General features: G+C 50.4%; 1 protein-coding gene across 1 annotated transcript in view; it reads right to left on the bottom strand.

The window, feature by feature from the left end:
* CNKSR1 (connector enhancer of kinase suppressor of Ras 1) overlaps positions 1–8,880 on the bottom strand; it is a 12,493-nt gene extending 3,613 nt beyond the window's left edge. The window contains exons 1-15 of the mRNA XM_023519100.1: positions 8,802–8,880; positions 5,322–5,479; positions 5,057–5,238; positions 3,860–3,944; positions 3,420–3,461; positions 3,221–3,325; positions 2,577–2,636; positions 2,419–2,487; positions 2,040–2,141; positions 1,883–1,953; positions 1,732–1,805; positions 1,476–1,591; positions 1,368–1,398; positions 816–988; positions 261–271 (exon numbers count right to left, since the gene is read on the bottom strand). Coding sequence (XP_023374868.1) covers positions 261–271; positions 816–988; positions 1,368–1,398; positions 1,476–1,591; positions 1,732–1,805; positions 1,883–1,953; positions 2,040–2,141; positions 2,419–2,487; positions 2,577–2,636; positions 3,221–3,325; positions 3,420–3,461; positions 3,860–3,944; positions 5,057–5,238; positions 5,322–5,479; positions 8,802–8,853 — 1,331 coding nt within the window. The 5' untranslated portion in view covers positions 8,854–8,880. The remainder of the gene's footprint in view (positions 1–260; positions 272–815; positions 989–1,367; positions 1,399–1,475; positions 1,592–1,731; positions 1,806–1,882; positions 1,954–2,039; positions 2,142–2,418; positions 2,488–2,576; positions 2,637–3,220; positions 3,326–3,419; positions 3,462–3,859; positions 3,945–5,056; positions 5,239–5,321; positions 5,480–8,801) is intronic.
* Between the last annotated feature and the right edge of the window lie 3,904 nt (positions 8,881–12,784).

Below are 12,784 nucleotides of genomic sequence, written 5' to 3'. Positions count from 1 at the left end.
GCCACAACGCCCGGCTATTTTTTGGTTGCAGCCATCATCGTTGTTTGGCGGGTCCGGGCTGGGGATTTGAACCCGACAGCTTAGGTGTACGTGGCTGGCGCCTTAGCCGGTTGAGCTATAGGCGCCGAGCCAGCCTCTAAGTTCTTGAGGAGCAGAAACAGTTCTTCTCTGTTTCCCCATTGCCCAGCCTAGAGCTGGGTTCACAGTAGGCACCTGGATGTTTGTTGAATGAATAAACAATTGAATGAGTAGCCCATCACTGGGATGGACACTATATTCCAAGAGGAAGGAGAGATGGGCAGAATAAAAGTGATTTTTCCCTATGCCTCGTGTGATACCTTTTCCAAACTGCTTTTATATACATATTAACTCATTTCTCTCAGAAAAGAGTCCCCATTTTATAGATGGGAACAGAGGGGTCTGAGAAGGTCTGGGGCCTGCCTGTGACTACAGATGACAAGTAGATGGTGGAATAGAGATAAGAATCATGGCCTTGGCCAGGTGCGGTGGCTCATGCCTATAATCCTAGCACTCTGGGAGGCTGAGGCTGGTGAATTGCTTGAGATCACGAGTTTGAGACCAGCCTAGTAAAAGCAAGACCCCGTCTCTACTAAAAATAGAAAAAACTAAGGCAAGAGGATCACTTGAGGCCAAGAATTAGAGGTTGCTGTGAGCTATGACACCATGGTACTCTACCCAGGGTGACAGCTTGAGACTGTCTCAAAAAAAAAAAAAAAAAGAATTACGGCCTTGAGGTGACTTACTTGCTTACATGCATGTGTGTATATGTGTGTATGTGTACATGGGGGTCTTACCTGGGGCTGGCGGTACCAGTAGAGTGTATGTCCTTTGAGCACAAACCAGCAGCGGCGCCAGCGTGGCCCCATGAAGCCACCAGGAACCTTGCGCAGCAGGAGCCAGCCGTCGCAGTCTGGCCGGCCCAGTTGCCGGCATGACACCCGCCGGCGGCTCAGCCGTGTTGCCACGCCTGCAGCAGGATGGCACAGCCTGGTGAGTGAGGGGCTGGCAAGGTGCCCCAGGGCCTCTTCCCCCCAATGAGTACCCCACCCCGAGATGTCTGAACCCACACTCTATGTTCAGAATTTACATATGTCATCTCTGGGGTAGGGGATGACCCTTTCTATTTTAGAGACGAGAAAACTGAAGATTAGAGGATAAGCTGTTTGCTCAGTCACAGAGCTGGTAAGAGACCTGGGCTGGGAACACAGGTCTGTGACTCCAGCAACGGCTGTTTCCAGGAGAAGCTTTGCAGGAGTGAGGGTGGGGGGTCTTGCCCAGTATGGTAAAGATTTCTAAAAGTCCCTCACATGGGGGGGGTCCCCCACCCCATCAGGTGTACCTCATACCTTTTGATTTCCTCCGACCAAGAACAGGACTCTGAAGGAACAATAAAGGGCTTAGAGAAAAGTTTAGGTCCAGCGCCCACACCGCTCCTGCTGAGTCCCTGAGCTCACCTTGTCAGGGAGTCTTGGGGGCTCTGTAATTTCAGGAGTCTCTGCCACCTCTCCTAGGGGTGCAGCTGGGGGCGCAGAAAGGGTAGGCAGGGGATCCGGGTCAAGGGTGGTGGAACCTGTCCGGGAGGGAGGAGAGAGCGGGCAATTCCATAAACTCAGGCCCAGGCCAGGCAGTGGTATCAGCACTGAGTGGTCAGAATTGGACACCCAGATGCCTTGTCAAGGCCCCCACCACCTGGCAGGGCTTTGAAACTACCTGTCCAGGCAGGGCTGGGCCCAGGACTTGGGTTTGAAGTCAAGTCGAAGGCAAAGACGTCTTCAGATAGGGCACTGGGGAGGGCAAGGAGAGGTGAGGAAGTGCCCATGGTGCCCCCCCATCAAGACACACCCAAAGCAGAGCCTGTTACCTGGGAGACAGGGAAGCCAAAGATGGTGACTGGCTCTTCAGGTGCGGACAGTCCAGTGACTGTGGAGGCGTCTGAGAAATAATCAGAAACAGGGTGATGGAGCTGAGACAGGGGTCTAAAAGCAGGTGGGGGTGGGAACAGGGGCAGTGGCATGTACCTTGGGAGGGCTCTCTGGCACAGGGATCTTCTTCAGCACTAAGCTCACTCTAGCTGGCTCCCGAAGCAGCTCCCTCACCACGTTTTTCCTGGGCCAGCCCACCTGGGTACAGGGCAGGAGGCCAGGCAGACACACTAGCACCAGTCTGGAATCAGGCTGGGCAGGAGGCTCTGAAGTCACCGCTGACCCTCACCTGGCTTGAAGGTCCCCCAGCCTTACACTTCTGCCTCCCCTCGCCACCTCCCTTTATCTCAGCTCTGCAGAGGCCACTCCTACAGCCCCAGTCTCCCCACAGGGCAGAGCCCTTGGTTGCCTTCCCTGCCCCCTACCCCTGGGTTCTACCCTGGGGTCTTCCCAGCACGTCCCTCTCCTCACTCACCACCACCTGCTCATTGATCTGGACAATCTCGTCTCCAGGCAGAATCTGTAGTCGGGACTCAGTGGAGACCTGGCATGGGGAATGGGGCCTGAAGCTAGCCTGGCTGGTAGATGAGAGAACTAGGAAGTGGGTGGCTGAGAAGGGTGTGGGGCTCTCACCTGGCTGCCCACTTGGGACACAAAGTGCTGACAGTTGTTGGTGGTCTGGATTTCTAGGCCCTGCAGGGGCAGAAGCTATAGTCATCTACAGTGTGGGGGCAGCATGGCCAGTGGGCAGAATGCTTCCTGGGCACCAAGATTCCAATGTAGATGGAACTGGCCCAAGCTTACACTGCCCCAATTCAATGTGTGACCCTGTACTTGCTGCACCTCTCTGGGCTCTGCCTCCCCACCTTTGTTAAAGACCAGAGGGAAGCTAGAGACACTGATTGCTGAGGTACCAGCTTCTCAGCAACCTTTTTGCAATGATAAGCAGGGCCAGGGCTCTGGTTTCCCAATTGGTCACAGACTAAAGTGGAAAGGTTCATGTCTTTTTCCTTTCACCTAACCTGCCCAAAGCCCCTGTCAGGTCTGTGTCCTGGGCTGGAATGTGCCACCTGAGACCATGCCACTGCAGTCCCTTAGAATGGGGAAGATGCAGAGGGATGGTGAGACCCCACAAAAGTCCCCTGAGCCCACATTTTAACACCTGTGCAAAAAGGCTTTCCATTCATAGAAATATAGGATTCTGTGGAATCCTGGACTATATTTCAGGGCCCAGACAAGGCTGCCAAAGGGTCAGAAGATAAGAGGTCAGGGCTCACCAAAGGATCATCCAGTTGCACCTGCTCAAGCACAGCCCTCTGCTCCAGCAGCTCCTCTGGGCAGCAGCTCAGGATGGTGTGGCAGATCCTGGCCACTTGGCCACACTGGGGGTCGAGGGGGAGGAGAGCAGGTTATCTAATCTGAGCCCTATCCCCATCCTCATTCCCCTCTTAACCCCACAAAACCCCACAGACTCACAATCCTCAGGACTGTGCTCTCCTTCTCAGCTGCTGGCCAATCCTGGAAGCAGAGTGAGAGGATGGGGGCCTCCCCTGAGTAGGGGTGATAAGGGGGGGGCTGCCTTCACCTGGGGGCAAGTAGGATTTCCCAGGTCCCTCCCTGCTTCCCTTACTCTGGCCCCCTGCTGGGAACTATAGGGCCTCAGGGTTTCAACCCCAAGGGCTCATCCCCCCACCCCCCACAGCCCCAAACAGGCCCTAGAAGTTATTGCCCATGCCTTCCCCAGCTAGGAGACCCCAGGCCCCATTCCCCTGTACCCAGTGGCTAGGCCTCTGTTCTTCCTGCCTTGCTCGTCCTAGCCCTCACACCCGATCCTGGGCTGATTCACAGGTTATAAAAAGCTCATGCCTGGCTTGGTCTCTAGGGCAGGGGCCAAGCCTAGCCCTTAGTCCTCCTACCTCCTGCAAGGCCTGGCCCAGCTCACTGCACAGTTCCCCAATCTCCTGGCAGGCTGAGAAGTCGTTTATGTGGGAGAAGAGATACCTGGTAGGGGTAGGATGGCACAGTGATGAAGGGACTATGCTTAACCATGTGGAGCTGATCACTCACCTGAGATGAGGCTAATACTTGCTCCAATGGGTTTTGGTTTAGAGTAAAGGAGGTGATTGATATATCTAAAGAGCTCAGCACAGGACTTAGTTGTCCTGTGCCTACTATGTGCTAGGCCCTATTCTAGACAGATATTAAAGATACAATTATATCAGCAGAGCACAGTGGCTCATGCCTGTAATCCTAGGACTCTGGGAGGCCAAGGGAGGTAGATCGCTTGAGCTAAGGAGTTGGAGACCAGCCTGAGCAAGAGCAAGACTCCATCTCTACTAAAAATAGAAAAATTAGCCAGGTGTAGTGGCTTACTCCTATAATCCTTGAACTCAGGGAGGCCAAGGCAGGTGGATTGCTTGAGCTCAAGGGTTCCAGACCAGCCTGAGCAAGAGTGAGACCCTGTCTCTACTAAAAATAGAAAAAACTGAGGCAAGAGGATCACTTGAGCCCAAGAGTTGGAGGTTGCTGTGAGCTATGATGATGTCATGGCACTCTAACCAGGGTGATAGCTTGAGACTCTGTCTCAAAAAAAGAAAAAGGAAAAGAAAAAGAAAAATTAGCTGGGAATGGTGGCACATGCCTGTAGTCCCAGCTACCTGGAGGCTGAGGCAAGAGGTTGCTCAAGCCCAAAAGATTGAGGTTGCTATGAGCTATGATGCCATGGCACTCAACCCAGAGCAACAGAGTGAGACTTTGTCTCAAAAAAAAAAATTGAACTTCAACTGCAATGAGCCTTGTAAAACAGAGCTCTAACAGTGTGAAGCAGGTAAATTATCCCTAAGGAGGTGACATTTGAGATGGGACCTATAGGAGAAGCAGTACCCAGCGATAGGGATGGGGAAGCTCCATTCAGTAGTAGTTGATAAGACCGTTAATAACAAGCGGGGGGCTAAGGGGTAAGGGGGAAATCCCAGGTGTCCCGGGGCCCCTACACCTCTTTGCCCTGCTGTGCAAGGCAATAAGCAAGAGCTAAATTCTGTTTTTCTCTCTCAGGCTCTAGAAAAGGCCAAGCATGGGAAGGGTCCCCTCACCAGTCACCCCACCCCAGGTACCTGTTAAGCCAGAAGAGGAGGGCACGGGCCTCACGCACCAGCTCCACAGCAGCACTGAGGACATCAGCAGGGGCCTCAGCATAGTCCCCCAGGCGACCTTGGACTAAGCTCTGGAAGGCATGCGTCCCTTCCAGCAGCCCCTCTGTCAGACTCTGCAGGTTCTCTGTCTGTAGCCCGGAGCTCTGTGCCAGAAGGAGGCAGGTCACCTCCCTGTCAGCAGCCAGCTTCCCACCAGCAACCCTAGGGTGGTATGGCTAACACTCACCAGGGCCCGGAGCTGTTCCACTCCATCCAGGATGAGCTCCTGGTGGCCCAGAGGCCACACAGTCAGAGCTTCAAGACTGTGGGGACAGAGCTGGAGCAGGTACTTGCCAGGTAGCTCCCAGTTCTCAAAGGGATAGTCCTGCAGGGATTCATCGAGGCCTGAAAGAGAGCAGGGGTCACTATGGGGAAAAACAGAGGTGAACTTTGGGGCCAGTTCCTCACTCTCTCAGTGCCCCTTCCACTCCAATCTGTCCCTGAGGACAACCCTGATACCTGGGCTGTGTTCTGCCCATTTCACAGATTAGGCCCCTGCACGGAGAAGTAGGAGAGTATAGGGCAGTGTCTCCCAAAGGGTAGTCCCCAGGCTAGTGACAGCAGCCTGACCAGGGAACTTGTTAGAAATGCAAATCCTGGGCTTGGCACCTGTAGCACAAGCGGCTAGGGCGACAGCCACATACACCAGAGCTGGTGGGTTTGAATCCAGCCTGGGCCCACCAAACAACAATGATGACAACTACAACCAAAAAGAAAGAAAAGCCGGGCACTGTGGGGTGGGTGCCTGTAGTCCCAGCTACTTGGGAGGCTGAGGCAAGAGAATCACTTAAGCCCAAGAGTTGGAGGTTGCTGTGAGCTGTGTTGCCACAGCACTCTACCCAGGGCAAAAACTTGAGACTCTGTCTCCAAAAAAAAAAAACTAGGGGCTTGGTGCCCCTAGTTCAATTGTTAGGGTGCCGACCACACACACAGGGACTGGGAGGTTTGAACCCAACCTGGGCCTGCTAAACAACAATGACAACAACAACAAAAATAGCAGGGTGTTGTGTTAGGCGCCTGTAGTCCCAGCTACTCGGGAGGCTGATGCAAGAGAACTGCTTAAGCCCAAGAGTTTGAGATTGCTGTAAGCTGTGATGCCACAGCACTCTACTGGCACTCTACTAAGGGTGACATAGTGAGACTCTGTCTCAAACAAAATACAAAAAAAAAAAAAACGGACTTGGCGCCTGTAGCACAGTGGTTACAGCGCCAGTTACATACACCGAGGGAGCCAGGTTTGAACCCAGCCCAGGCCAGCTAAACAACAATGACAACTGCAACAAAAAATAGCCGGGCATTGTAGCAGGCTATTGGCTAACACTCACCAGGGCCTGGAGCTGTTCCACTCCATCCAGGATGAAGTCTGGAGTGTAGTGACAACCTGTAGTCCCAGCTATCTGGGTGGCTGAGGCAAGAGAATCGCTTAAGCCCAAGAATTTGAGGTTGCTGTGAGCTGTGACACCACAGCACTCTACCAAGGGCAACATAGTGAGACTCTGTCTCAAAAAAAAAAAAAAAAGAAAGAAAGAAAGAAAGAAATGCAAATCCTCAGGCCCCACCCCCTACCTGCTTAATCAGAAAGTCAGGTGTAGTTTGTAGTTTAACAAATCCTACAGGTGATTTTGATCCTCCTTTATGTCTCCTTTACATCTACGAACTAGTGATGTGAGGGATAAAAACAAGAGGCTGGAAACCTGATTGCTAACACTTGAGCAAGTAATAGAATTGCTCTGTGCCTCAGTTTCCTCACCTGTAAAGTGGGAATAATAAAAGTACCCACCCTCCCCTACCCCTGGCAGCGCCTGTGGCTTAGTGAGTAGGGAACCAGCCCCATATACCAAGGGTGGCAGGTTCAAACCCAGCTCCAGCCAAAGTGCAACAAAAAAATAGCCAGGCATTGTGGTGGGTGCCTATAGTCCCAGCTACTCAGAAGGCTGAGGCAAGAAAATTGCCTAAGCCCAAGAGCTGGACGTTGCTGTGAGTTGTGACACCACAGCACTCTACCAAGGGTGACAAAGTGAGACTCTGTCTCTAAAAAGAAAACAACAAAAAAGTACACACACACCCCGGTCTTATCATGTGTATATTAAATGACACAACTTATATCAAATACTTGACCATTGTCTGGTTCATGGTAGACAGTTAATAACAACTATCATATTATTATTGCCAGAATCTTTGCCATGATGTCCCAGCACAGCCCCTCAACACTCAGACTCAGGACACTAAGTTCCTGTAGCTGTTTGAGCTCAGGGTCCTCACATGTGCTATTCCTTCTGTTAGGATTGCTCTTCCAGCTATTTCTTGCTCCTTTTCATCTAACTCCCTCCAGGAAGCCTTCCATAACTTCCAGGCAGGGTTGAGGGGGGCTCTCCTCCTGCTCTCATGTTCCCTAAGCCTCCGCAACTCCTTGCACTTGAGTATCAGTCTCTCCCACTTTATCAGAGACTCTTCAAAGATCAGGCTTTAAATAATCATTGGTCTCTAAACCCTGGCTTGGGCTTGGCCCCAGGTAAACACTCAAAAATAAGAAAAATACCTGAGTGCTCACTGTGTGCTAGGCAAAGTGTTAAGGGCTTTACATATATTAACACATTTGATCCTCACCACATATCTAGGAGATAGGAACTATTGTTATCGGTGTTTCACAGATGGGAAAACTGACACAAAGATCAAGTGGCTTGCTCACTTTAAAAGAATTCCTCCCCTCCCAAGCTAGCTCCTTCTTTTACCCACACCCTATGTGACATTAAGAGCATTGGGGTTCATGAACCTGTTGCTCTCTGGCTATGGACCCTCAAGCAACTTCCTTACCAAACACACCGGGCTGTCTCCCCTCAGCAGACCCAGACATAGAGCCACAAATGCTAGCCTTACTGCGATTGTTTCATTTTGTCCACTTCATGAGGTCAGAGTCGCCTTTCCCATTTCACTGAGAAACTGAGATGTACACAGAGCTGGTGACTGGTGGAGCTGGGAGTTTGATTCTAGCCCCGATCCCTGCCGTTATGCTGGTTGGTCACCCTGAGCCTGCCCCAGTGTGCTCCCGCTTCCTACTCTGGGAGAGACGTCCTGAAGGCTCTCATTTCTGAGTCTGTCTGCAATTTGCTTCTTTCCCCAAATGTTTAGGCTCACTGACCCTGCAGAGGACCTCCCCGCCGGATGGGAGTCCCAAGGTGGGGCTGGGTCAACCCTTTCAGTCTCCCCTTCCACTTTGCTCCCTGGGAGAAGGGAAAACAACACCATCGCGGGCCCTATTTCAAGACTTTACAAATCACATCCTGGCTCTGTGTATCAGTTTCTGCTACTGGAAAATGGGTTTAATAACAGCCCACTGGGCCCTGGGGCCAGGGAAGATAAAAGGAGATAAAGTGGGCGTGGTCTTGTTTTCACAACACAGTCTCCCGGTCACCACCCCGGTGGCCTCCTGGGATGCTGAGGCCAAGGGGAACCCGTTTCAGGATGCTCCTTCCTTCCGGGGTCATCTCTTCTATCCCTCTGCCCAGCACAAGGCCTGGTACATGGCAGACGCTCAATAAATACCTGTTGACTGACTAACCGACTGACAGGCTCCCAGGTTCTCTCCTTTTCCTCTCCCCGACCCTCTGCAGGCGGGACACCACACCTAGCCCCTCTTCGAACCCAACTCTTCCTGGGCCCGACCCACCTCTCAGCCAAGCTGCCACCTTCCCGGGGGTCCAGGTCTCTACAGGATCCATGACCGAGCTCCGCCCGGGCGAATCACCGCCCGCTGCGTCCCGCCGGCGCAGGAATTTCCGCTCTGAGTCCAGGCCTGGGGAGGGGCCTAGCTGGGTCCCGGGCGGAGCTGGCGCATACCTGGGCCCACATGATCGGCCAGGTGAGGCGCTGCGACAGCCATTGGCCAGCACCTACGCACCTCCCGCCCCGCCCTTCAGGTAACGCAGGGCTTTGGCAGCTGGGCGCCGGGACAGGGTGTGATTACTGTTGTGTGACTCCAGCGACTTCAGAGCCTGCCTGAAATCCTGCCCCAAAGTGACCTCAGATCGCAGGATGGGGCCCTGAACCTCCGGCTCCCCAAATGCGCCGAAAGGGGAGCGGTAAAGTGCAGTAGCAAAGCACAGAGGTTGGGGGTTCAGCTGTGTGACCTGGGAGTGACCCTAACCGAAACGCCTGTTTTCCGGTCTATAAAACGGATATAATAGTTCTTACTTCATGCCGGGTGCGGTGGCCCACGCCTGTAATCCCAGCACTCTGGGAGGCCAAGGCGGGTGGATTGCCTGAGCTCAGGAGTTAGAGACCAGCCTGAACAAGAGCGAGACCGGTCTATTAAAAAAATCCCAGCTGGGCGGCGCCTGTGGCTCAAGGAGTAGGGCGCCAGTCCCACCTACTAGAGGTGGCGGGTTCAAACCCGGCCCTGGCCCAAAACTGCAAAATAATAAATAAATAAATAAAATAAAAATTTGAAAAAAAAAATCCCAGCTACTGGGGAGGCTGAGGCAAGAGAATCACTTGAGCCCAAGAGTTTGGGGTGCTGTGGGCAATGATGCCAAAGTACTCTACCAACGGTGACACAATGAGACGCTTATCTCAAAAAAAAAAAAAATTAAAAACAATTAAATAAATGATAGTCCTTACTTCAGAGAGCAGCTGTGCAGAGTACCTGAGTGAACAGCTTTACAACTGGGGTTTTTAGCCCTATCTTTTATTTTGCACTATGGACTCCTTACATTACACCTTGGGGTCTGGTGTGCCCTATGAGCCCTACTCAGAATAATGCTTTTAAAAGCATAAAATAAAATGCTCAGGAGAACAATTATTATCAAAATATATGTTAAAATACAAATTTATGTACAGTGGTTCACGCCTGTAATCCCAACAACTTGGGAGGCTGAGGCAGGAGAATCATTTTGAGTCCAGCCTAGGCAACATAGCAAGACCCTGTCCCTGAAAATAAAAGGATGGCACTTATAGCTCAGTGGGTAGGACACTAGCCACATACACCGAAGCTGGCAGGTTTGAGCCCGGCCCTGGCCTGCTAAAATAACAATGAGAACTGCAACAAAAAAATAGCTGAGCCTTGCAGCAGGCGCCTGTAGTCCCAGCTACTTGGGAGGCTGAGGCAAGAGAATTGCTTGAGCTCAAGAGTTTGAGCCTCTGTCTCAAAATAAATAAATAAATAAATAATAAAAAAATTAGCTGGGTGTGGTGGCCCATGCCTATTGTCTCAGCTACTAGGCAGGCTTTGGCAAGAGGACCCCATGTGCCGAAGAGTTTGAGGTTGCGGTGAGCTATGATCATGCCACTGCACGCAAACCTGGGCAGCAGCAAGATCCCATCTCTAAAAAACTAAATAAATGAAATGAAAGAAAATCAAAACACAAATTTATGGTATAGTAATGTGTTTATATACGTTAAATAACAAGACCACCAAATTAAACTGTACTGTTTTAATGACACCAGCGTATTTTTGCTCAGCTTGAATAAGAACATTAAACTGCAGGGTGGTCTTTAACTTAACCTCCTCTCACAATGATTAGCAAACATCTAAAAATAGGAGATGCTGGCTCAGTGCCTGTAGCAAAATGGTCATGGCGCCAGCCACATACACTGAGGCTAGCGGGTTCTAACCTGGCTGGGGCCAGCTAAACAACAGTGACAACTGAACAAAAAAATGGCTGGGCATTGTGGCAGGCGCCTGCAGTCCCAGCTACTGGGTGGGGCAGGAGAGTCACTTAGGCCCAAAAGTTTGAGGTTGCTGTGAGCTGTGACGCCACAGCACACTACCAAGGATGACATAGTGAGACTCTGTCTCAAAAACAAAAACAATAAAGATAGGAGATGCAGAAGAGTGAGTGAGAAGTCAGACAGATTCACCATTTGATCATTGAACTACTACTGGGCACAGAGGTGCCCAAACAACGACAGTTATATCACAGGATTGTCTGAAACACAGAGGGTGATCAGGTGCAATTTAACAGTAGGTTAACAACTACCAGGGTTTTGAAATAGTTATAAGCAAAAGTATTTTGCACACTTACAATAACAGTAATTTGATACAAAATTATCTGTGATTTCTATTGGTGATAAAACCAACAATACTATTACTTCAAAATATATAGACAAAGGAAATGGTAAAGGGTTAGTGAAAATAAGAATATAATTCTTTCCCATCTGAATTTATGGATTCTCTGAATTCTGAACTCCAAGGTAAGAGCTTTCATCTTAGAAAAATGTCTGGGGCTAGGTGTGGTGGCTCACACCTGTAATCCTAGCACTCTGGGAGCCAGAGGTGAGTGGTGTTCCTGAGCTCAAGAGTTCAAAACCAGCAAGAGCAAGACCCCATCTCTACTAAAATAGAAAAATTGGCCAAGCATTGGGGCAAATATATAGTTCCAGCTACTCAGGAGATTGAGGCAAGAGGGTGGCTTGAGCCTGAGAGTTTGAGGTTGCTGTGAGCTATGACAACACAACACTCTGTCAAAAGTGACAAAGTGGGACTCTGTCTCACAAAAAAAAAAAAAAAGAAGAAGAAGAAGAAGAAGAAATTGAGGGCACCAGTGGCTCAAAGGAGAAGGGCGCCAGCCCCATATACCGGAGGTGGTGGGTTCAAACCCAGCCCTGGCCAAAAACTGCAAACAAAAATGTCTGACACATCCTAAATCATCATCTTCTTCTTCTTCTTCTACTTCATCATCATCATCATTATCATATCAGGCCAGGGGACGCCCAGGACCTTGGAATCAGATGGAATCAGTACCACACTCAATTACTGTGTGACTGATTCCAACCTCTATACCTCTCTGAACCCATTTCTTCCTCTCTAAAAGAGGGATACCCAGACATAACAGCTGTGCTAACATCCTCTAAGTTCTTGCAAATCTGAAACAAGGAGTGTATCTGAATTATTATTGCTTTAATTCTATGCGGAAGGGCCTGAGAGGCCATCCCAGAACTTGCCCCCTAACTGTGTCACCTACTTCAGAATCTCTACCAGAATCTCTACCAGAGATATCTCTACCCTACTTCAGAATCTCTCCCAACACCTGATCTTAAAGCCTGTCATGATGCCACCTGTAACCAGAGATCCAAGTCTGAATCTGACCCAGGGATGGCCCATCTAGTCGTCACCATTTAACAATTTCACATACAAATTGAGATCTCCAGCTTCTCTGCAACTTGGCCAGCTCTGGCAATCCTATCCCACCATCACACTTGGCATCAAACACCAAGAGTGGAGCAGCAGCTTCTTCCTTCAAAGGAAAGACTCCAGGACTGTAGGTCCTGCAGGCCTGGCCACCTTTGCTTGTGAACCAGTGGGCTCCAAATCTGCAATACCCTCACCTCTCTGGCTTTTATTAACTTATATGTTTTCATAAATCACATTGTACATACATCTGGCTTTGCCCTTTTCCTCACATCCTCACATCCGATACTATGTCCCTCAAATATGCTGTGCCATGTCCTCCATTAACATTTCTGTCTCTCCATATAGTAGTCCCTCCAAGGCATTCTGGGAAACTCCAATAAACTCTAATAGAGTCTTTGTCATGGTGTTCAGTGGACACAGATCCTAATTTCATCAAATACATATCCTAAACTGGCACCAGATACAGTGGTAAAAAAGCCTAGCCAGTCCTATCCTCCCTGAACTCATACTCCTGTAGAAGA

The sequence above is a fragment of the Otolemur garnettii genome, unplaced genomic scaffold (genome assembly GCF_000181295.1).
Source record: "Otolemur garnettii isolate 467f Iridium unplaced genomic scaffold, OtoGar3 scaffold00156, whole genome shotgun sequence".
NCBI lineage: Eukaryota > Metazoa > Chordata > Mammalia > Primates > Galagidae > Otolemur > Otolemur garnettii.
This window is presented reverse-complemented; position numbering and strand designations above follow the sequence as displayed.